Raw genomic sequence first — 21,264 nt, forward strand, 5'->3', positions numbered from 1 at the left:
TACAGACCCTTCTGCCGCAGTCACGGTTCCCTTCCCCCACACCCAGTTCCTAGTACCAGTCTCATCACCCACAAGTCCAGCTCCTCTCTCCTTTGCGCTCCAGTCAGGCTGCACCCTTCTCCTTGCTGCCTGGTTGCCACCAGGGGGAGCATTGAGACACAGGACAGACAGGCTCCCTGCTTTTGGTTCCTGTGCTTAGTGCCATGGTGGCATCCCAGTGATAGGAGCATGCTCAGTGAAGAGAGATTCTTCGGAGAATTTAGCTACCAAATTCTAACACGTCTCAGCTGAGCATGTGTGAACTGAGACTTTCAGAGGCCAAATTTGAGCAGATTTTCATGAGGACGGCAAGAGACTCATCCTTGGTACCAGGACAACACCCAGCCAAATTTCAAATCCCTGCTCCAGAGCAGGGAGGTACCTCAGCTTCTCGACAAAATGGTGGTATGAGGTTTTTTTTAACATGGACAAAATGTATTTTCCCATGTCTTGTTCTCAGAAATGGTTACACCATTTTTGCTGAAATTTCGCCAAAAAAATCAACCCGAGGTGGACCCACGGCATGGAAAATTTCAGCCTGATTGAACAGTTAAAGTTTAGCAAAGTTATAGGCAACTGAAAACAAGGTTGTGTGACACTCCCATTATAGGACCCTACTATAGGCCCTGCTACCTGCACTGCCAATAATATAGGGCCTTTGGTGGGGTGTGTATATGCCTCACGTTAAGGCAGGCAGGGAAATGATTAACGAGAGCTCATTTAGGGCCTGCTCCTGCTCCCTTGGAGTCAGTGGGAGTATTAACAGTGACGTGGATGGGAGCAGGGCCAGATCCTTCATGCAGGGGGATAAGGCAGTGGGAGGGCCCTGAGGGGCAGAGGAAGTGCACACACTCCCCATCTTTTCCCTGCCCAGGAAGTGCGCAGGCAGAGAGGGGGAGATGAGCAACTGGCTCTCTTCAGATGGGGTCAGACAGCTTACGAGCGTCTGTGTCAGCTGAGAACTGTTGTTTTCTCATGGCTCCTACTGGCCTCCCCTTTATTGGCATGGGGAGAAGGAGGCTGAATCCAGCCCCAGTCCTGGTCCCCTGTGTACTTGGCATAAAGGTGCCTGGGCCTTAGGGTGACAGGATGCAGTATTTTGTTTCTCTCCCTCCCCTCATATCGCCCCCTTTTCCTGTTAGCCATGAGCGGGGCCCAGATGTTCAGGTGGGGCCAGAGCAATGGTTACACTCTGACCAGAGGGAGCAGTCGTAATTGTCTCTTCTCAGGCTGAGGGAGGGGACAGCCACCTTTTTTCCCAGCATGGGATTGGGGGTTTCCTTTCTCTTCACCCCCGTGTGTCCCGCAATCCCAGGTGAGGATGATTTAGAGGCACTGAAGGCCAAGAACATCAAGCAGACGGAGCTGGTGGCTGACCTTCGTGAGGCGATCCTGCAGGTGGCACGGCACTTCCAGTGCGTGGATCCAAAGAACTGCAGCATTGTGAGTGGGGGCGCACTGTACAAGGCTAAACCTGGGTCCCTCGTGCTGCAGGGCCAAGGCCGGGTCCCCCTACCCCAGCCCTGGAGGAGCTGCCGGACTGCAAGGAGATCCGCCATGGGCAGGATCTGTGTTGCACGTTGCCTGTCCCAGGTGGAGGGAAGGGAGCCATGCTTGATCCTGGAGCTAGCAGAGCTAATCTATCCACCGGGGGGGAGCAGAGAGCGGTACTAAACACTGGGGAGCACCCCAGTACTTCTAGTAACCTTCTTACTGCTCCTCTGTGCTTCTCTTCTGCACAAACTCAGGACCTGACTCCGGATTACACCATGGAGAGCCACCAGCGGGACCATGAAAACTATGTGGCATGTTCCCAGCACCGTCGGCGCCGAGCCAAGGCACTGCTGGACTTCGAGCGCCATGACGATGACGAGTTAGGCTTCCGCAAGAACGACATCATCACAGTACGAGGGCTGGGTGGGGGCAGAATCCCGCGGCGTGATACACCCTCTCTGCCCCCTTTCAGAGAGGGGCGTGTTACAGGCACCCACCTCGAGCCACCACATAGGGCAAGTGTTTCGTCCCCCTTATAGCCTCGTCCCTGGGGAGTCGGGCTGAGGTGTCCCTCCCAGCGCCCTATGCTGGGTTGCCGGTTATGGAGTCTGTGGTTGGGGGTTCTGGCTGATCCAGGCGGGACACAGAATTCCTTTGGGGATGCTTGCCACCTCCTGCTGGAACTGGTTAGGGGATCACCCTGGCTATCAGAAAGCCCCCACGCCCCCAGAGCGAAAGGCAGATAAGATTTGAACTCAGATCACAGTTAACTCAGTGCTCTGTGCCACCAGAGCACTGGGCCAGCCCAGCCTCATCTACGGGCACCCAATAGTGTGGAAACCTTGGCACCACCTCTTTACATCCCAGGGTGGGCACGAGAGGGAGGAAAGGGAAACCCGCTGCCCATCAAAGAGCAAGAAGCTACTGCTCTGAATAGCTGTCAGATGTGGGGTGTGTTGTGTTGGCAGCATTGTCCTGCACCCGCATGGCGAGTAGAACTAGCCTTTTACCCCCAAGTAGTGTGGGGCCAACAGAACCACCAATGGGGAAGAAAAAGGGAGGAGGGTTTTGGCACAATGGCTGATCATCATTTAACTCCTCTTCTCCCACCCTCAGGAACTCCTGCCTCTTGCCCAGGGTGCCTGCATAACCCATGCTAACCCAGAGCGGCCCTTTATCCCCATCGAGTGGCTGAACCACGTAAAGAGACTGCTACAGCCGCTGAGCTAGTGGACTTGGTCCTGTAGCTCCTATGGGAGAGGCTTATGCTTTTAGATTCAGGGGTCCCAGGTTCAGTCCCCACAAAGAACCTGACTCCGTGTTTTGTTACTCCTGTCTCTGGTGTCTGGGAAGTACCTACCTCTAGTGATGGTTGGTGACTTGAATTTCAGTCAGTCAGTCCCCATGTCTACCTCTGATGGTTGAGAAGAAAGTGATTCCTTACCCACGTGCACATGCTCACTCTCTTTGAGGTGATACTGTTTCCATGGCAATGCATCTCCCTGTCCTGGGTGGGATGTGTGGAGAGGGAAAGCCTGACGCCAGCCCTGTTTTGCCTCCTTGCTCCCATTCCATGGCCCTTGTGAGTCAGTGTTTGTCTCACTCTCAAATTGCCATCTCTCCTCTTTGTTCTTTCAGATCATATCCCAAAAGGACGAGCACTGTTGGGTGGGGGAACTGAATGGACTGAGAGGTGAGAACAGACAAGGCTGGTGGGGGAGGGGAGGCTGAGGGAAAGCTGTGGAGAGGAGGAGTGCAATTGCTAATGTTACAGAGATGCTGCTGCCCTCAACAATGGCTCTGGCATCTGTGCCCGCCCTGTCTCAGGGAGCGTGTGGGTTTGCCTTTCGTTTGAGTTTCTGCCCTTATAGCCAAAGGCTCAGCTGAGCCCCATTGGGGAGCTGCCTGGGAATGCACATCCCATCCCTGTGCATGGCTAGGAGGAGAGAGGGGTGTGGAGGTGGGGTGGGGCTGCAGCTCCTTGCTAGGCATGCTCATTATTCCCAGAAGATGCAGCAGCTGAGGTGCACTTTCACAGTCAGGGTGAGGACGGGTAGGGGGCTGCTCTGGAGCATGGGAGCTGGCGCTGTCTGCAGTGCTTGTAGGGAGAATGCCCTTCGATGACATTAGGCTCGCAGCTGTTTGGATTTCCTGACATACACTGAGAAGCTCCAGTGCTGCTTGTTTTCTTCCCCAGGCTGGGCCCATAGGGACACACCTCTCTTCTCCTCCCTCCCCCAGGATCTGCAGCCAGTCTGGGTTTTCATTCATGTCCATGTGAGGGTTTCCCGATGTCTCAGGCTCACCCTTTGTCTCCTCTTTGTAGGTTGGTTTCCTGCAAAATTTGTGGAGGTCTTGGATGAACGGAGCAAAGAGGTAAAAATTCCTGTATTTTGTAGGTCACCTTGCAAACCCCACTGTCCTTCTTACCAAAACCCATGCGTGTCTTCCCTGCTGCCATCACTCCTTCTGGCTATCCGTGTTTATATGCCACTTTTTCTCCGCCCCGCTGTCAGGGCATAGCGTAATAGTGTGGCCAGATGGTGATAGTTTCCTTGGGCATTTGCCAAATGTTTGCCCACAGGATGGTCAGAGATGGAGATTCACAGGGTGGGATGGGAGGGAGTCTTGTGCAGTGACTGAGGTCCCTACAACCACAGTCTGGCTCAAGGAGAGCCCAAGAAGTGACATCCTGCAAATGTTGCAAAATATGAATCTTTCTGTAGCCCCACACACCCCAGAATCTGTGCTTCACAGCCGTGAATGAATGAGACACACACACCCTGTGATGGCCCTGTGAGATTGGGAAGTCTCTTATCCTTCCCCATTACAGATCATAGAATAGAATATCAGGGTTGGAAGGGACCTCAGGAGGTCATCTAGTTCAACCACCTGCTCAAAGCAGGACCAATCCCCAACTAAATCATCCCAGCCAGGGCTGTGTCAAGCCTGACCTTGAAAACCTCTAAGGAAGGAGATTCCATCACCTCCCTAAGTAACCCATTCCACTGCTTCACCACCCTCCTAGTGAAAAAGTTTTTCCTAACATCCAATCTAAACCTCCCTCACTGCAACTTGAGACCATTACTCCTTGTTCTGTCATCTGCTACCACTGAAAACAGTATAGATCCATCCTCTTTGGAACCCCCTTTCAGGTAGTTGAAAGCAGCTATCAAATCCCCCCTCATTCTTCTCTTCTGCAGACTAAACAATCCCAGTTCCCTCAGCCTCTCCTCATAAGTCATGTGCTCCAGCCCCCTAATAATTTTTGTTGCCCTCCGCTGGACTCTTTCTAATTTTTCCATATCCTTCTTGTAGTGTGGGGCCCAAAACTGGACACAGTACTCCAGATGAGGCCTCACCAATGTCGAATAGAGGGGAATGATCACGTCCCTCGATCTGCTGGCAGTGCCCCTACTTATACAGCCCAAAATGCCATTAGCCTTCTTGGCAACAAGGGCACACTGTTGACTCATGTCCAGCTTCTCATCCACTGTAACCCCTAGGTCCTTTTCTGTAGAACTGCTGCCTAGCCATTCAGTCCCTAGTCTGTAGCAGTGCATGGGATTCTTCCGTCCTAAGTGCAAGACTCTGTACTTGTTCTTGTTGAACCTCATCAGATTTCTTTTGGTCCAATCCTCTAATTTGTCTAGGTCCCTCTGTATCCTATCCCTACCCTCCAGCGTATCGACACTAAACTGAGAGGAGAGGTAATCTGCAAACTTGCTGAGGGTGCAGTCCATGCCATCCTCCAGATCATGAATGAAGATATTGAACAAAACCAGCCCCAGGACCTACCCTTGGGGCACTCCGCTTCATACCGTCTGCCAATTAGACATGGAGCCATTGATCACTACCCATTGAGCCCAACAATCTAGCCAGCTTTCTATCCACCTTATAGTCCATTCATCCAGCTCATACTTCTTTAACTTGCTGGCAAGGATACTCTGGGAGACCGTATCAAAAGCTTTGCTAAAGTCAAGGAGTAACACATCCACTGCTTTCCCCTCATCCACAGAGCCAGTTATCTCGTCATAGAAGGCAATTGGGTTAGTCAGGCATGACTTGCCCTTGGTGAATCCATGCTGACTGTTCCTGATCACTTTTCTCTCCTCTAAGTGCTTCAGAATTGATTCCTTGAGGACCTGCACCATGATTTTTCCAAGGACTGAGGTGAGGCTGACTGGCCTGTAGTTCCCCGGATCCTCCTCCTTCTCTTTTTTAAAGATGGGCACTAGATTAGCCTTTTTCCAGTCGTCCAAGACCTCCCCTGATCACCATGAGTTTTCAAAGGTAATGGCCAATGGCTCTGCAATAACATCCGCCAACTCCTTTAGCACCCTTCAATGCAGTGCATCCGGTCCCATGGACTTGTGCTCGTCCAGCTTTTCTAAATAGTCCTGAACCACTTTTTTCTCCACAGAGGGCTGGTCACCTCCTCCCCATGCTGTGCTGCCCAGTGCAGTAGTCTGGGAGCTGACCTTGTTCATGAAGACAGAGGCAAAAAAAGCATTGAGTACATTAGCTTTTTCCACATCCTCTGTCACTAGGTTGCCTCCCTCATTCAGTAAGGGGCCCACACTTTCCTTGACTTTCTTCTTGTTGCTAACATACCTGAAGAAACCCTTCTTGTTACTCTTAACATCTCTTGCTAGCTGCAACTCAGATAGGAGTCCGAGGCACAGAGTGATGAATTGACTTGCCAAAGGTCACAGAGACAGTCTGTGCAGAGCCAGGAATAAGTCCCACATCTTCTGACCCAGAGTCCTGGGTGTTAACCTCAAGAGCATCCTTTCAGGGGCCTTGCGGATGTCTGGCTTCCAACAGTTCAAAGTCCCTGCCTGGAGAGAGATGTATGGGCTGCATCGGGCCCTGAGTGTGGCCGGGGAAGCAAGTAGCTCTGTTAATGAGACCCTCAGCTGTGGTCAATGAGAGCATGGGGAGGGGGACCTCTCAAGAGCTAAGTCTTGATGGAACCAGCCCTGCTCCCCACAGACCTGCTAGTCCGGACATCAGTACAACCCAGCAAAGCAAGTTCTGTGCTCACGTACCAGCTTCCAGTCCCTGGGGCTGTCGGCTCTGAGTGGGGTAGGGGAGTGTTTAGAGTGGGTGACGAAAGGAGATAGAGGAGTCTGGGTGGGAGGGCCTGTCTGGAGAAGAGGTATGGCTCTGTGTCCCCACCCCACACCTCTCTGCTCTGGGGGGGCTGTCTCCATCTCCGAGAGGCTAAGAGCTAACTCCTTTCATTCCTCAGTACTCCATTGCTGGCGACGACTCGGTCACAGAGGGGGTGACAGACTTGGTTCGAGGGACGCTTTGTCCAGCGCTGAAGTCTATATTTGAGCATGGGTTAAAGAAGCCATCCCTGCTGGGCGGGCCCTGCCACCCCTGGCTGTTTATCGAAGAGGTGAGAGTAGCACTCGGGGACAGGGGATGTAGGGATAGCTGGGTTCTGGTCCAGCAAGACCGCAGTAACACAGCCTTCACTCGGCTTTCTTCCCTGCTGGGCACTTTGAGGTGTGTCCTGCCTCCGCTGTGTGTGGGGTGCTCCTGCTGGAGGTTCTGTATGTGAGGGCGGGGGTGCTGTCAACAGCCTGTAGGTCTGACTGCATCCTCTTCCCGTTAGGCTGCCGGACGGGAGGTGGAACGAGACTTCGATTCAGTATACTCCCGCCTCGTGCTCTGTAAGACTTACAGGTGAGGCTGCTCTAGTCATACTGACAGGCTCGCATCCTCGTGCCCCAAGTCCTCCTTGTCAAGCCTGCACTCCTCTCTCCCGCCTGGAAAGGTCGTGCTTTTCTTCTGGGCCGTGACATGTTGCTTCTTCCGAATGGGCCCTGCATTGCCCCGCCTGGGACTGCGAGTGGAGCCATACTGACACAGACTGCACATGGGGCCGACAGGTGGTTCTTGTCTCTAAAAACCCCCAGTTCCCATGTGGTATGGCTGTGGCTGTCTCTCAGCCCCTAGCAGTAGCCAGCATCGGGACCCACAGCCCCAGTCTCCTGGTGGCAGTAGCTGAGCTGTGTGTTTCTCCGAGCAGCGTGGCTCCCATCTCTGGGGTGCGCTCCTGCCGAGCCGTGTCTTGCCTGAGTCGGCAGATGACTCTGTGGGGTAACGTGGGCCTCTGCTTTGGTTTTATAGACTCGATGAAGATGGAAAAGTTCTGACTCCAGAAGAGCTGCTTTACCGGGTGAGTACCTTGCCCTGCCCGCACAGGGGCCAGACTAGGGTTGACAGTTTTGGCTGGATGTATTCTTGGAGAGTTCATTACATGACATATTTTTAATTAAAGATTAACCTTTAATTCCTGGAGACTCCAGGCCAATCCTGAAGGGTTGGCAAACAACCAGACCCACCTCTGCACCTCCCCTGGTCTGTGCAGCCTGTTCAGTTGTTCTGAGCCTCTCCCAGCAGGCAGCACTGTAGGGAAGGCTACAGGAGCTGTGGTCCTGGTGATGCCTACAGGAAGTGGTAAACAGAGCTCTGGTGAAGTGAGTTGTAGCTCATGAAAGCTTATGCTCAAATGAATTGGTTAATCTCTAAGGTGCCACAAGTACTCCTTTTCTTTGAGCTCTGGGATGGTACTGAGCGAAGGAGAACTGCAGGGAGAGCGTGCACTAGGCTGTGTAGCTGTAGCGGCTCTCCATGTGGGAGCCCCCTGGGGAAAGTAGTAACTACCTCCTCCCCGCCCGGCAGGCAGTGCAGTCCGTGAATATGACGCACGATGCTGCGCACGCTCAGATGGACGTGAAGCTTCGCTCCCTCATCTGTGTTGGACTCAAGTGAGTCATTCAGCCCATTTCCTTGAGCGTTGCTTCGGTGATGAGCTTGGGGCAGGCTGGGAGATGGGAGTGAGTAGGAGGCGGGACAGTGAGGTGAGGGGGTGGGGCCAGGTTGGGGTCGGCAGGGGATCTGGGGAACAGGCAGGAGGTTGCGGGGGGTTTGGAACAAGCTGGGAATCAGTAGTTATTTTAGTCTCCTCCCCCACACAGCTTGTGTCACCAAGCTCTGTCCTCCCCCAAGTGGCCACTAGGGATGTAAATATTTGTTGAAAAAGTTAACCAGTTAAATGATTAAAATTATATCGTTTAATGGTTAACCGTTAACTGAGGTTGGTCCGGCAGCACGGCGACAGGGGCTGGGGTCTCGCCGGCCTGGTGTGTCCGGCACCGCTCCAGCCCGCCCGGCACAGCACGGGGGTTAATGGTTAAGTTCTGGTTAATGGTAAGCCTAATGCTTACCAGTTAACAGTTTAATCTTTTACATCCCTAGTGGCCACCAGCACTGGGCAGGAGCAGAGTACTGACCAGAAGCCAGTGCCTTATTTTCAGGTACACTCAACCCAGACTCTCCCCTGAGGGAGCAATTCCCTGGTGTCCTCCCTGTTCCTGTAGGGGAAGAGAATGATGAGTTGCGGTCAGGGGCTGGATTGGAAACTGTGTGTCCCAGAGGGAGGGGTCACCCAGTCCTCTGATAACGGCCCTGGCTTCTAGTGACTCTTCCCCCTCCCTTCATGCAGTGAGCAGGTCCTGCACCTGTGGCTGGAGGTGCTGTGCTCAAGCCTGCAGACAGTGGAGAAATGGTTCCATCCCTGGTCCTTCCTGCGCAGTCCCGGCTGGGTACAGATCAAGTGTGAGCTCAGGTGAGTATGGCCCTGTGTGCTGCAGCGCCCTCCTGGCCTTTGCTGACCCCTTGCTATTGAGCATTCAGCTGGCTATCGTGCTGCAGTGAGCAGGTGGTCTGCCGTTTGTGTAACCTGCCACAATAACCATTCGTGTCACACTCACGTCCTCACAGAGCTCTGCCAGCAGAGCTGCACCCCACTCCTGGGGATTTCCTCCCAAACACCCCAGAGAAGCAGCTGCTGTTTACACTGTGTTTGGCTGAATGGAACTCTCTCTCTCACTTTCTGATTAAGAGCAGGGCCTGGTGAGGGTGTGTGTGGGAAGCAGCATCTACACACAGGTGGCTGCTGCTCTCAGGCCTCTAGCTGCTTTGCACTGAGCCTGCTGTAATGGAGCAACCTACAAAACCCCTCCCTGCTTGAAGGACCCATGCTCCCCGGAGTCTAGCACCTAGTGGGGCTGGCCAGTGTGAATCCGGCAGGGAGGAGGAGCTGCTGACAGTGCCTGAACTGGGACTGGTAGCGAGATGATTTGTTCCCCAAAGGCTCAGCCAGGAAGGGTGACTGGCTGCAGGCTCAGCAACTGGAGGCCTAGATGGGAGTCCGCCATCAAGCCAGCCAGAGGACAAGACCCAGCTTAAATGGCGAGATGGTGAGGGAACTTGGCTTCAACCTAGTGGCAGAGCTGAAGCAAACTGAATGGCTTCTCTCCGTACCCATCCACACCTGCCCTGCTGGAGGAGCAGCAGGTGGGCTTGGGCTTCCCCACCCCCAGCACTCCTGTCCCCTCCAGCACTGCTGTGGGGAGGGGAAATGAACCAGTTCCTGGGAGCTCTGATGCTGTCTCAAGAACCAGCTCCAGGCCAAGCCTGTGTCATTGACACACGTTCCATCACTGCCTCTACCTCCCTTCTTCCCGCTGGAAATGGCTTGTGCCCTTTCACCAGCCTGTTACTTCCATCCCCCTTTCCCGGGGCTGGAGTGTGACAGATTCCCATCCCAGGAGCTGGCAGCCGGCCTGGAGCAGCTATGATGTTCCCCATTGCTGCAGCTCAGGATCCCCCATTCTCCTTGGGATGTTCTTGAAGCAGGGAGAAGGTTTTCCATTGAAAAAGCTGCAGTTGTCTGCATGTAGCTGCTTCTTTGCTCCTGATACCCCACACCCCAACCTTGCCCACCGTCAGGACATGAGAGCAGGTTCCTTTGGAAACTCCAACCATGCAACAAAACAGCCTGGCTGAAGGGACAGTGTATGGCAAGAACTTTCAAGCCCTGACGGGGGCTCAGCTGGCCAAGTGCCGAAAGGCCATGGGTGAACAAGGAGAGCCACCAAGGGGTGAGGCTGAGACTAAGCCTGCTGGGGCATGGGTGGAATGTACTGTGGGGAGCTGAAGCCCAGGATCGAATGGGGGCAGCTCTCTGTTGCCATGTAATGAAGGATTTGCCATGAACACCTTTATTGGCCCTCTGGGTTGGGTACTGACCGGGGGAGGGAGCCCTGAGGAGCTGTTGAGGAATGAGCGAGCACCTGCGAAACTCTAGTCCCAGCGCTGTCGCTGCTGGGCCTTGGCGAGCTCACTGAGCTCAATTTCTCCATCGGGACCAGCGGGAGGAGGCTCAGTGCTCTTCATCCTCCCCTCGCTGGGCAGACATTAGCTGTCTGCGGAAGGGTTTGAGGATCAGCTCCCACGCTTCTGTTTGACACTGGGGTGAGCTCAGCTGCTTCTGTTTCTCTCAAGGGGTGTGTGTGTGTGTGGTGAGAACCCCAGCCCTGGGGGGTGAGGGCAAGGCCCAAAGAAGGTATTCCAGTGCTTGACGGTTCCCCTCTGCGCCCGCTCTGGGTCCACTTACTGCTTGGAGTGGCAATGCTGAGCGGGCGTCCCCGCTTCCTGTCCCAGAGAGGTGGGGAGAAGCAGCTGTAGAAGCCCCCAGGGTGTATTGGGTTGGTCTGAACCTACTACACCCTCCTCCTCCTGTGACATATAGTCCTCTGCTGGGTGGTGGGGGCAGGGCCCCAGAGCAGTGGATGTTGTTGTTAACTTCCCATTAAGATGCATGGGGCAGTTCACACCTCTCTGAACTGTTGTTTCAGGCTGCTTGCAGACCCAGGCAGACATCTCTGCATCAGTTGCAATTAGGTCATGTTTTCAAGCTTTTTTCCACAGCCTGAGGACTAGAAACATGTCTCTCTTTTGCTAATAAAAGCTGCAAGTCTGCTACAGATGCATGGCATAGCTGGTTTTGTAAGGGCGTAACCATTGCCTTGTATTGCAGAGTCCTCTCCAGATTTGCATTCAGTCTCTCTCAGGACTGGGAACTTCCTATAAAGAGAGAGGTGAGTGACCAGGCTGAGAGTGGGCCTGGACGCCCCCCCTTGCCCCAGAAGTAGCCTGCCCTCCCCATTTCCTTGCATGTTAAACAGCCCCCAGGCTGCAGAAAGCACTTTATTCAAGGGGACTTGACCCAAATTGACACTGAACTTGATGTCTGGTCGTCTCCCCACCTTGTGAGCCCTTTCTGGTGGAGCAGCCTCTGCCTGGGTCTGGCAGAGCCAGGGCGAGGCTCCTCAGCTGCGCAGGATTCTGCAATATGGTAGGTTTTCGATCTCCTGAGAATCACCGACACCATCCTGGGTGTTTGAAAAGAGGATCAGCTTCTGTCCCCCTGGTGGGGTTAGTGAGGGTGGAGCAAATTGCAGGCTCTTCCCACACCGGTTCTTATTCATACCCCAAGGAGCGTGGCTTCTCTGCTTGCTTTGTCCTCTCTTGGCTAGGAGCGTGAGCACTGGACCCTTGGAGAACAAGGTTCTGACTCATTCAGTTGCACCAGCAGCAAAGGGCCAGGGGCAGGTGGTCTCCCTGAGCACCCGTTCCCTCCATACCCCAACTAGACTGCAGGGTTGAGACAGTGGGCTTGGAGGGAGAGAGAGCAAGCGGTGGGGAGCAGCAGCTGCCTACAGAAGTCACTCCCCTTCTCCCCCACCTGCACGTAGGGTCCGATGACACCTGCATATGGCTGCTTAGTGACTCTTGGCCCTTTCCTGTCCTCCTGCAGGAGAAGGAGAAGAAGCCGCTGAAGGAAGGAGTGCAGGACATGCTGGTGAAGCACCATCTCTTCAGCTGGGACATAGATGGCTGACCCAACCCACTGTGGACCTTCTAGACTGCCACACGCAACACACACTCCTCTCCCACCCTCACCCGTGACTGCTCTCAGCCCAGCTGAAGCGACAGCCTCTCCAGCTCGGCGGGCACTGCACCTGAGGCAATGGGTGGGTGGAGGGCTGTGTGTGGTTAGTCTTCTGAAGGCATGGTGTGGTCTTGCAGGCAGAAATCCTTCCCCCAGCCTGTGCAGTGCACCAGCTGCCCAGCTCCCATTCCCATGTGTTCCCTTGCCCCCCAGCTGGAAGCACTGCTCGGGGAAGGGGGGACACTCCACTGGCCAGATCTCTAGCTTCCCTTTTGCCCCACCCTGCTGCTCCTCTGGGAGAGGGTTCTTATCTGCCTCATGACCCCCTCTCCTTCCTGTCCTAGGGGTTAGTGAGCAGATCTTTGTGTCTGTACAACATTTCCAAGTGCCACTGTAGCTCAGAACGTGAGGGCAGCAGCTGAAGAGGCAGCTTCTCCTGGCTGCTTGATAACTGCGGGGTCTGTTGCGGCTGTGGGGGGGAGCTGTGTGTTTCTCACCAGCCTGTGGCAGGAAAAGGGGGAGAGGCAGCAGAACCACTGGCTGACCTCAGCTTCCCTGTCACTTGTGCTTTGGGAGCCTCCCTCTGTGAAAGATTTTTTGTCTTGTTGCCCTAGTACTGACAGGGACAGATGGGGGTGCTGACAAGATGTGCCTAAGGGAGCAGCCAGTTACCAACTACAACTGCCTTAGGGGATGGGGCCTTTTCTCAAAAGTGTGGAGGGAAGCCCCCGTTCTCCCCTAGCCTGAGGGAGTATCATGCTGTCAGTTTAGCCTCTAGCTGTGTTGTTTTAAATTAACCAAAAAGCTGTAAATGATCTCTAGACATATCTGTATATTTTGGCATCATCTTAGCTCAGGAAATGGGTTCAGGCCTGAGCTGGCTCAGGGAGACTAACTCAGCCCCTGCCCTGGGGGAAGAGGCTGAGGATTGTAAGCTAGGAGTGGAGCATCACTACTTCTGTAGGGTAGCTCTGTTCCATGGAGTCTGTGACTTTATCAATGAAAGCACTTGTTTGTGAGCACAAACTATTCATGAAATAACACTAGAATCTTACTTTCCTTTAGCCTTTGGGATTGTAAATAAAGTGCATCTTGGGAGAGCTTTGGTGGTTTTCTCCAGCAGGGGCTGGCAGGTGAGCCTTTTGCTTTGCTTTTGCGGGTCTTTGGGGGGTTTAAGATGGATGCCTGCCCTTTGTGCTCCTGGAGGCAAAGAGGAATGGCTTTAAAGGAGCAGTGAATTAGTCTTTATCTCACTCAGTGACCCTGAAATCATCTCCTCTCTTTTGTCCCTGTCTCCAGCTGAAATGGGTCTTAATCCTTTATGGCTTGGTTTGGAATTTAGCAAATTGGACAAGGCTGCACTGTGCAGTGGGACTTACAGGCACACCGAATTGTATCCCCACCCCTGCAGGGCAAGGTGCCCCTCTGTGTTGCAGAACAGAATATTCAGCTGTGGGTACTGCATTAGCACCAATTCTACAGCGCAACAGTAGGGCCAGGAAAGACTATGTAAACCCTGGCTTGCTGACTAAAGCAGGTACCAGAACTAGTGAGAGCATAGGGGGATGGAATATTCAGGACACCTCTAAGGGTGATGTTTGTCAACAACAGTTTTAAACTGTACAAATAAAAATCACATCCCCTGGTACTTATCAGTGTAAAAAGACACAGCAGGAAAAGCTGTTCTGAACTTTTTCATCTGTCAAGAAAAAAAGGGAGGGCGGGGCGGGGCGTGTTCTTGGTAAGGCAACCACATGCCTCAGTGTAGGATAGTGGGGAAGAGAGACTGTCTCAAAACAGAGTCCAGGGCTGAACACGGTTAAGAGGTAAGGTGCCCTTTATACTTCCACCAGGGAAGCAAAGAAAACAGGAGAGCCTCACTTGACAGCTCTTTAGGAATTGTGTGCTCCTGTGTCCTAAACATGACCGATGGAAACCTCAAGAAGGTTGGAGACAAATGGGAGAGGGTATGGATGAACACAGGGCATGCCAGCCTATTTCTACTCTAGCAGGACTGGATCCACTTGCAGGACACCTGCTCCTTGGGGGTGCTCCACTGTAGGATGTGCACACACCCTACACTCTTACCAGAGACTAAACAGTGTTGCAGTACCAGACCTTGCACTCCAAGTGGGGACATACAGGGCAGTGTAAACCCACTGCTGCTCCAATTCCTTCTCTGCTACAACACCTGGAAGACGAGCAGGAGGTAGAACACCCTGAGGCATAAAACATCTCGAAGACCTCACATCACTGTACAGCTAGGTAGCCTCTCTCTGACCTGAGGAATCTCCTACACCGGAGCCTCTCTAAGCACTAGGTCAACACAGAGGTGGGTGGTGAGGTGAACTGAAGACAGGTTGGAGGACTGTCACCCAAGGTCATGTCAGCTGTGGATGCAGGGCTGATGGTGTAATGTTTGACAAATGTGTGAACCAAGGAGCAGGTTGCAGCCCTGCAGGTTTCTGAGATGGCGATGTCCTTAAAGAAGGTTAGAGCAGTGGACTGAGCCTTCACTTGTTCAGGGGGATATTTCACAGCAGGTCAAGCTACAATTAAACCCTCTTGGACAGGCTGAGTTGAAATCAGCTGTCCCCTCATCCTTTTGGCCAAGGATACAGTCTTAATCCTGGCAGGGTAGATGGCAAGGGCCCTACTTACATCTAATGTTTGGAGACTAGCTTTCTCCCTTAAGGTAGTGGCTGAGGATAAAATACCAGTAAATGGCTATCTTGGGTGGTGTGAAATTCCAACAAGTCTTTAGGGAGGAATCAAGGATGGGGGTGCAGTATGACCTTGTCACGCTAGGACATAGTGGATCTGCCATGAGACCCCCTGAGTTCTCTCATTCTTCTAGCTGAGGTGATGGCTATCAATCAGAAGCAAGTCTCAAGGATGAGAAAGCAGGGACTTCGCAACTGCTGGTAAACCACTGAAGTATCTATGTGAGGAGAGATTTACCAGAACCACAGCCATTCTGCATATGAGGACCAAGATCTTACTCCCTCTCATCAGTTTACATAATACAGAGCTGCACTGTTGTCCACCGTTACCCCGACAGGGGGGCCCTTTCTGTCATGAAATAAGTGCTAACATGAGTAGTGTGCTTCCCTTAGTTCCAGGATGTTGATTTGGAGCGCTCTGTTTTGTGAGGACCATTTTCCCTGTGCTGTAGCACCCCACCCAAAAGAGGCAGCCAGTGTGAAGATTTTTGAGGGTAGCAGACTTGAGAATGGGGTTTCCACCTAAGAGAGACTAGTACTCATGGAAGCACAGTGATTTGTTTGGAAAGACTGGGGTATACATAATCCTTAGCAAGGCTTGACCATCTGAGATGCCGCCTTGCATCTGGCATAATGAATGTAGAGGCTGACATGGCCTAGGAGTTGTATGTAGGTAGGCACTTGCAGCTGGTTGGGAGCTGTCCAAGTGGTTTCTGAGGCTTCAAGAGGCTGTTGGTTTTGGTGCTCTTGAGGTGGTGATCTTGGTTCTAGATGCATCTGCTAGAGGTGTCAGATAGCACCAAGGAAGGTGCCTCTTGGTGCTGCTTGGTTGAAGAAGTCTCTGGCAGGAGAAAGTGGCTTTCTTCTTTTAGAGGCCTTCAGCTCTGAAACTGAGTCTAGACGTCACCGGTATGGCCTGAGAGGTTGGGGCTGAGGAGTGTTCCTTGAAGAGGAGCCTCAGTCTAGCCATTCTATCCTTGTGGGACCTGCCCTTAAACCTCCATGCAGACTTTGCACTTGGATGGGACGTGAGATTTTTCTGAGGCACTACAGACAGCTACAGATCCTATCACTATAAGGAAAAGACCTGTGGCAGCTCTGACAGGGCTGGAACCTCAGCGTCTTAAGTATAATCTGGGTAAGTGCCATAGACCACAAAGGCTGAAGGGGCAAGAATTTCAGAGTCCTTCCCCACCCAAAGTTGTGCAACAACTTGGGGGGGGAAAACCCAAAACTAATAGGCCAGGAAGCAGCTGTCACTGCAGTTGCTCTAGCTTGAGCTGTAGGCAGTTAAGAATTGGAGTGGTGATGGGTCTATATCTCCATATGTCCTTTCAGCTGGGAGCACAAGACCCTGCACTTCACAGGTACTCACCCACTGACACAGTTATTTACAATCTCTGGTCAAGAGTGCAGGGTGCATACATGTCGTAAAGCAGAGCACACATCAGGGCACATAACTAAATCTCCCACTCCCCTCCACATTGAACCAAGGGGAAGACATCTTACTAGTCTTGGAGAAAAGGAAGTGGGTTAAAATCTGTCCTCAGGGAAGAAAGCACAAAGAGAAACTTGCTGTTTATGTGCAGGTGGTTAGTTCCCCTCCGTGTATGGAAATGTCCCTGCCGGTGCCTCCCATCATTTCTGCCCAGTCACCAAGAACAAAATTCAACAGCATTTGAAAACGAGACCAAGCATGCTGGGAAGCTGCTGTAGGTACAAATAACACACCTCCTCCTCGCTTCCCATACCTCCATTTCAAAGACAAAGATGAAGGCATCTCAGCCTGCGAGGGCAGAGATGTCCCTGTATCTCTCCCTTCACCACTGCCTACAAGACAGAGCTTTTGATCATGTTTTTTCTTTATTTTTTAATAAAATGGATTTTTTTCCAAATATTTGTAACTGAAAAAATAATTCAATGGAAGGATCCATTCTCTCTCCTCTTAACTCTTGTCTTTTTCCAGTTGAGTGTTCATGCTGGAGCCTATTGCCTCAGACTGTGCTGATCAGCCCTTGCTCATGCTGCATAGCGGAAGGGCGAGTGCACGCAACTCAAATACACAAGTAGTGGTTTACAGCAGAAAGATTCAGAGTTACATTCAAGGTAGAGGCAGAACATCAGGCTTCTGTCTTTCTGTGAGAGATGCAAAAGGGCCTCTTGCCGGAACATCTCCAAGAGTACAGAGAAGTGGATGATCCTGCTTCTCAGCAAGGACCTCTGAGTCACTCTCTGGAAGAGAGGGTTTTAATTGTTCCCAGTACAGGCCACCTCCCCACCTGACCCTCCACCAAGAAGCACCACCAGCAATGGGAGCCCAGCTCTAGTATCATTTCAATACCAGCTACCTCAGTCCACAGAGGGGCTTAGGCCTCTAACCTATGCAGCAATAGCTCCCTGTGGATTTTGCACTCCCCCAGCAGCAGGGGCGAGCAACCTGGTACACCCACCCTCTCCCCCTACCCCACCTGGGGAACTGGTTTGATGCCACCTTCCCGCATTATCTCATTGCACTTTGATAATTTGTTTTCTGCTTAATATTAACTCTGTTGTATTTAGGTTCTTATTTGTACAAAAAAAATTAGCTAGGCTCCAGTAGGGGGGCCAGGGATCACTGGGGTACACAGAAAAACAGCCTCCAAGGCCATACTGACAGCCTGGTTTTCACACAATACTGGAGCAGTTTAGGTTAGGCTGGAAGCCCCTCCAGCCTGGGTCCCAAGGGTTAAACGACATGGGTTTGTTCTGCCTCATACACAATTTCTTTAACCCCAAGAGCACTGAGTAAGTGATTCAGGTGGGTGCATGTACATAGACACCGTGCTCAGACTCCAAAGGGTGAAGTGATATGTAGAGTTCTGGGCAAAACAGATGCAGCAGCCCTGGTGGTGTGAGCCCCCCAGGAAAGAACTGATTATTTCTACTGCCCTGATACACAAGAGAGAGCTCAGCTAGGGCTATTTCAGACCATGAGCGAGAAGCCTGGTTCAGCAGTCCATTCATGCCCAGGAGAGGGAGGGGAGAATGGGAACAAGGACAGTTACACAACTGCTCTAAAGCTCAGGACACATGGCTTCTCCACAACACCATTGGAGTAGGGAAGGCAGCACAGCTTCAGCACTGAGACTAGTAGAAAAAGGCAATCTGCTTTCACTGGCACGTGCAATAAGGCTAGAACAGCTAAGCCATGGCCTGATTCCATCTCCTCCCCAAACCACACAGAATTAAAATACCAGATCTCCTCCCCGAACAAGCAGAAGGGACTCCAGCAAAGCAAGACACACTCCTCCACTGTGATTCAGCCACACCATGCCCAGCTGCTGTTTATGCCTTGACACAGAGTAGGAGGGTGGATGCAACTCCTCCCCAGTTTCCCTTCAAGAACAGCTAGAGCGGTATATACGCGTGTACAGAGTGTCTTCCTTAGCTACTAATGAAGGGCAGGTACCAAGAGGCAAGAAAACAACATGACGCCCTCCCCAACCCTGAGGCATGTCTCTTCCCAGGGACTGACTCCAGACAGTAAGATACACTGACATGATATTCAGCAGACCTACCCACTTCCCACAGGCCCAGCACCTGTCTGGGGCAGAAGAGGGGAGGATCCAAACAGCATGGCTGGTTCACTTTTCACACACAGGATGATGAATGACCAGAGACAACAAGCCTAGAAGGGAACTAGGACTCAGCCACAATTACCAAAGCCACTTGGTTGAGGCAGCCATTTCTAGGTCCCATAAACTAAGCTAAAATCCCCACCCTACTGCAGCATAGGGAATTCACAGGGGTAGGTCAAAATGTGGGGTGGAAGGGAGACTGGTTGTTAAATTTCTAGTAAGAAAATGGATTTATTTTCCTTTTACTCTTCTGGGACTGGGGAGAACGTGGTACGAACGTCCTGCCATTGCACCTGCTTTAGGGACGCCTTCCACACGCCTCCCAGAGCCCTGCCCTGCAAGGAAACGTCTGCCACTGCTGCAGGGCAGCCTGAGCACAGCTGGCGCTCACCGCTCAGGTTGCCCTCTCCCCTTCGTTTCTGTGAAGCCCTGTAGCAGCAGGGAAGTCTCCCTGTCCCCATGGCTTGGGCTGCAGACTGAGTACCAACCCCAGGGGGCAGAATGGGCAAAGGGCCTGCTGCAGCCTCGGTGTTGGGATTCTTGGCCCACCCCAGGTCTGCGGGAGGCTGGGGCCCCGATCGAAAGAGCAGGACTTTGGCCCAAGCTGCATTATGGTGCTAAAGTCTCCTTTTGTGCAGCATGAACCCAGCAGCAGGCTTAGCCTTTTCTGAGCTGCAGCCATGACTCTTACACCTGCTGCAGAGGACACACCTACCCCTCCTCCCACCCAACACCCCACGCAGGATCAGAGCCCTGCAAAAGCCACACACACAAAGCTGAAGCTCGACCCTATGGGATTCTAGGCAAGTACCTGCTCTACCATGAGTAACAGCACCTCAGAGCTGGAAAGTGGAGGCCATGTAGTCGCCCTTCCACCTGAGTGGCAGAAAGCTCATGAGCCCCTTTGACTGCCTGAGTTTTAAACTGCCGTGCCCTGCAAGCTCCTGTGGCAACTTACTCCACTTTGCTCATGGGAGGGCTGGGTTTCCAGTCATGATCCCCTTCTCCCTGGTCTGGTTTCTCATTCTGGGTTGTATGAAGGGCTTAGCACAGGGCCCCTAACAAGCAAGAGTCTGACCTGCTAGAGGGAGGGTATGTCTTTGGGCACTAGCATCTGTGACTGTAGGGCTCCCCAGAGTGAAGGGTGCGCTGTCTGGTCATTCCCTGATGTAGCTCTCGCCCCTCCAGCCACACAGCAGATCCTAACCTCTCCAGTCCCTTGTACTGCCTCTGGTGGAACGTGTCTTATTGCTCGAGCATCCCTTTGGCCTGAAGCCTCTCCTGTGAGACTGGCATGATGGCTCTGGCCTGGAGAAAGAGCGGGGCCATGGCTCACAGTGCTCAAGGGAGCACTCCCCATTCCTTAAACAGCAGCTGGGAGGAATAGCTGAGCTGCTGCCTAACACAAGGAGTCCCTGTCAGTGACCATTCACCCTTCCGCCCTCCCAGAACAGCATAAACCCCTTTGTTTCCTAATTGCGTTTAGGCTGCCCCATACCACTCCCCTCTCCGGGCTCCCAGTTGAGCTGTTCCTGCAAGCCAAGGGAGCAGGGGAGGTCTCCCTGCCATACAGTGGTGTTATTTCAGCTTTAGAGAAGGGGTATAGGTAGGAAACCAGCCAGTCTCAGACCCCTGCAGCCCCTGTCCCCTGACAGCTATGGTTACTGCTCTAACCTGCTGATTGTAGCCCCAGTGAGCACAATGACCCACCAACAGCTGTGCCAGCCCTTCCCAATGGTACGAGTTTCACTACAGGAGGTCACGACTGGGGGAAGAGTTTACACTCAAGGGGCTCATTTTTGGTTGACTGGCCTCTCCCCCTGCCCCCATGCCTGTGCCCTCCCCCCCATTCCCTTCCATCTCAGTTCAGAGAGCTACAAGCAAGAATCCCAGTGCAGCTGCAGATCGTGTCCATCAAGGAAGTCTGTGGAGAAGAGGCTGGGGACTGCAGTGCTTAGGGGAGCAAGGCTCATGACAGGGCCCCCCGAAAGCTCCAGCCAATCCATGCTGTCCAAGTTAGCCTCAGCTAGGTCCAGGGCTAGTCCCCCTGTAGGCTCATGGGCAAAGTGCAATTCTGACGTGTCCATTGGTGAAGGCGGGTGGTCCAGAATGGCTGAGCTGCTCAGCATCTCACTATGGAGGTCATCTATCAGGGACAAGGGCTCAGGCCCATCGTGGCCTGCTGGCAGAAGGGGGAGGCCAGTGCTGCTCTCCAGGAAGTCCTCCAGCCGGCCTGCTGTGACAGGATTAATGCAGCTGGTATGGCCAAGGAACATCTGCAGGGGAAGCTCAGAAGAATGGTGGCTGTTGGGCGGCGAGGCGCATGCTGGGGACACTGATGTCTCCTTCCCAGCTGGAGATGGCTGCTCCTTGAAATCAGCTGAAATCTCTGTAAAGAAAGAAGACAGAGTCCCAGGGTGATGAAAGGCTCCAGTTAGTGGGAGTCAGATCCCTCATGAGCTAGAGCATCTTCAATCCTGACACTGTGGGCCACACGCTGATCACCAACTGGGGTCAAGAAACCTCTCCTAGCTACACAGTAGGCTGGCTTAGGGGAGTTTTAAACCTGCCTTAA

At 52.9% G+C, this 21,264-nt stretch overlaps 2 protein-coding genes across 13 annotated transcripts in view; one reads left to right on the top strand and one right to left on the bottom strand.

The window, feature by feature from the left end:
• The window catches only part of SGSM3 (small G protein signaling modulator 3), a 94,224-nt gene that overhangs the window by 43,768 nt on the left and 29,192 nt on the right, over positions 1 to 21,264 (top strand). For 6 of the 9 annotated variants that reach the window (XM_073327084.2, XM_073327073.2, XM_073327081.2 and 3 more), the window contains 11 exons: positions 1,355 to 1,482; positions 1,788 to 1,943; positions 3,172 to 3,226; positions 3,860 to 3,909; positions 6,788 to 6,940; positions 7,160 to 7,230; positions 7,678 to 7,726; positions 8,233 to 8,318; positions 9,056 to 9,178; positions 11,435 to 11,495; positions 12,215 to 17,021. In XM_073327084.2, coding sequence (XP_073183185.1) covers positions 1,355 to 1,482; positions 1,788 to 1,943; positions 3,172 to 3,226; positions 3,860 to 3,909; positions 6,788 to 6,940; positions 7,160 to 7,230; positions 7,678 to 7,726; positions 8,233 to 8,318; positions 9,056 to 9,178; positions 11,435 to 11,495; positions 12,215 to 12,298 — 1,016 coding nt within the window. In that variant the 3' untranslated portion in view covers positions 12,299 to 17,021. Of the gene's footprint in view, positions 1 to 1,354; positions 1,483 to 1,787; positions 1,944 to 3,171; positions 3,227 to 3,859; positions 3,910 to 6,787; positions 6,941 to 7,159; positions 7,231 to 7,677; positions 7,727 to 8,232; positions 8,319 to 9,055; positions 9,179 to 11,434; positions 11,496 to 12,214; positions 17,022 to 21,264 lie in introns of those variants that run through there. The other 3 variants (XR_012156549.2, XM_073327103.2, XM_073327111.2) reach the window with 3 other exon arrangements.
• MRTFA (myocardin related transcription factor A) overlaps positions 15,641 to 21,264 on the bottom strand; it is a 180,111-nt gene continuing 174,487 nt past the window's right edge. For 3 of the 4 annotated variants that reach the window (XM_073327034.2, XM_073327035.2, XM_073327033.2), the window contains one exon: positions 15,642 to 21,078. In XM_073327034.2, coding sequence (XP_073183135.2) covers positions 20,564 to 21,078 — 515 coding nt within the window. In that variant the 3' untranslated portion in view covers positions 15,642 to 20,563. Of the gene's footprint in view, positions 21,079 to 21,264 lie in introns of all 4 variants that reach the window. The other variant, XM_073327045.2, reaches the window with a different exon arrangement.

Source organism: Lepidochelys kempii, chromosome 1 (genome assembly GCF_965140285.1).
Source record: "Lepidochelys kempii isolate rLepKem1 chromosome 1, rLepKem1.hap1, whole genome shotgun sequence".
NCBI classification, from domain to species: domain Eukaryota; kingdom Metazoa; phylum Chordata; order Testudines; family Cheloniidae; genus Lepidochelys; species Lepidochelys kempii.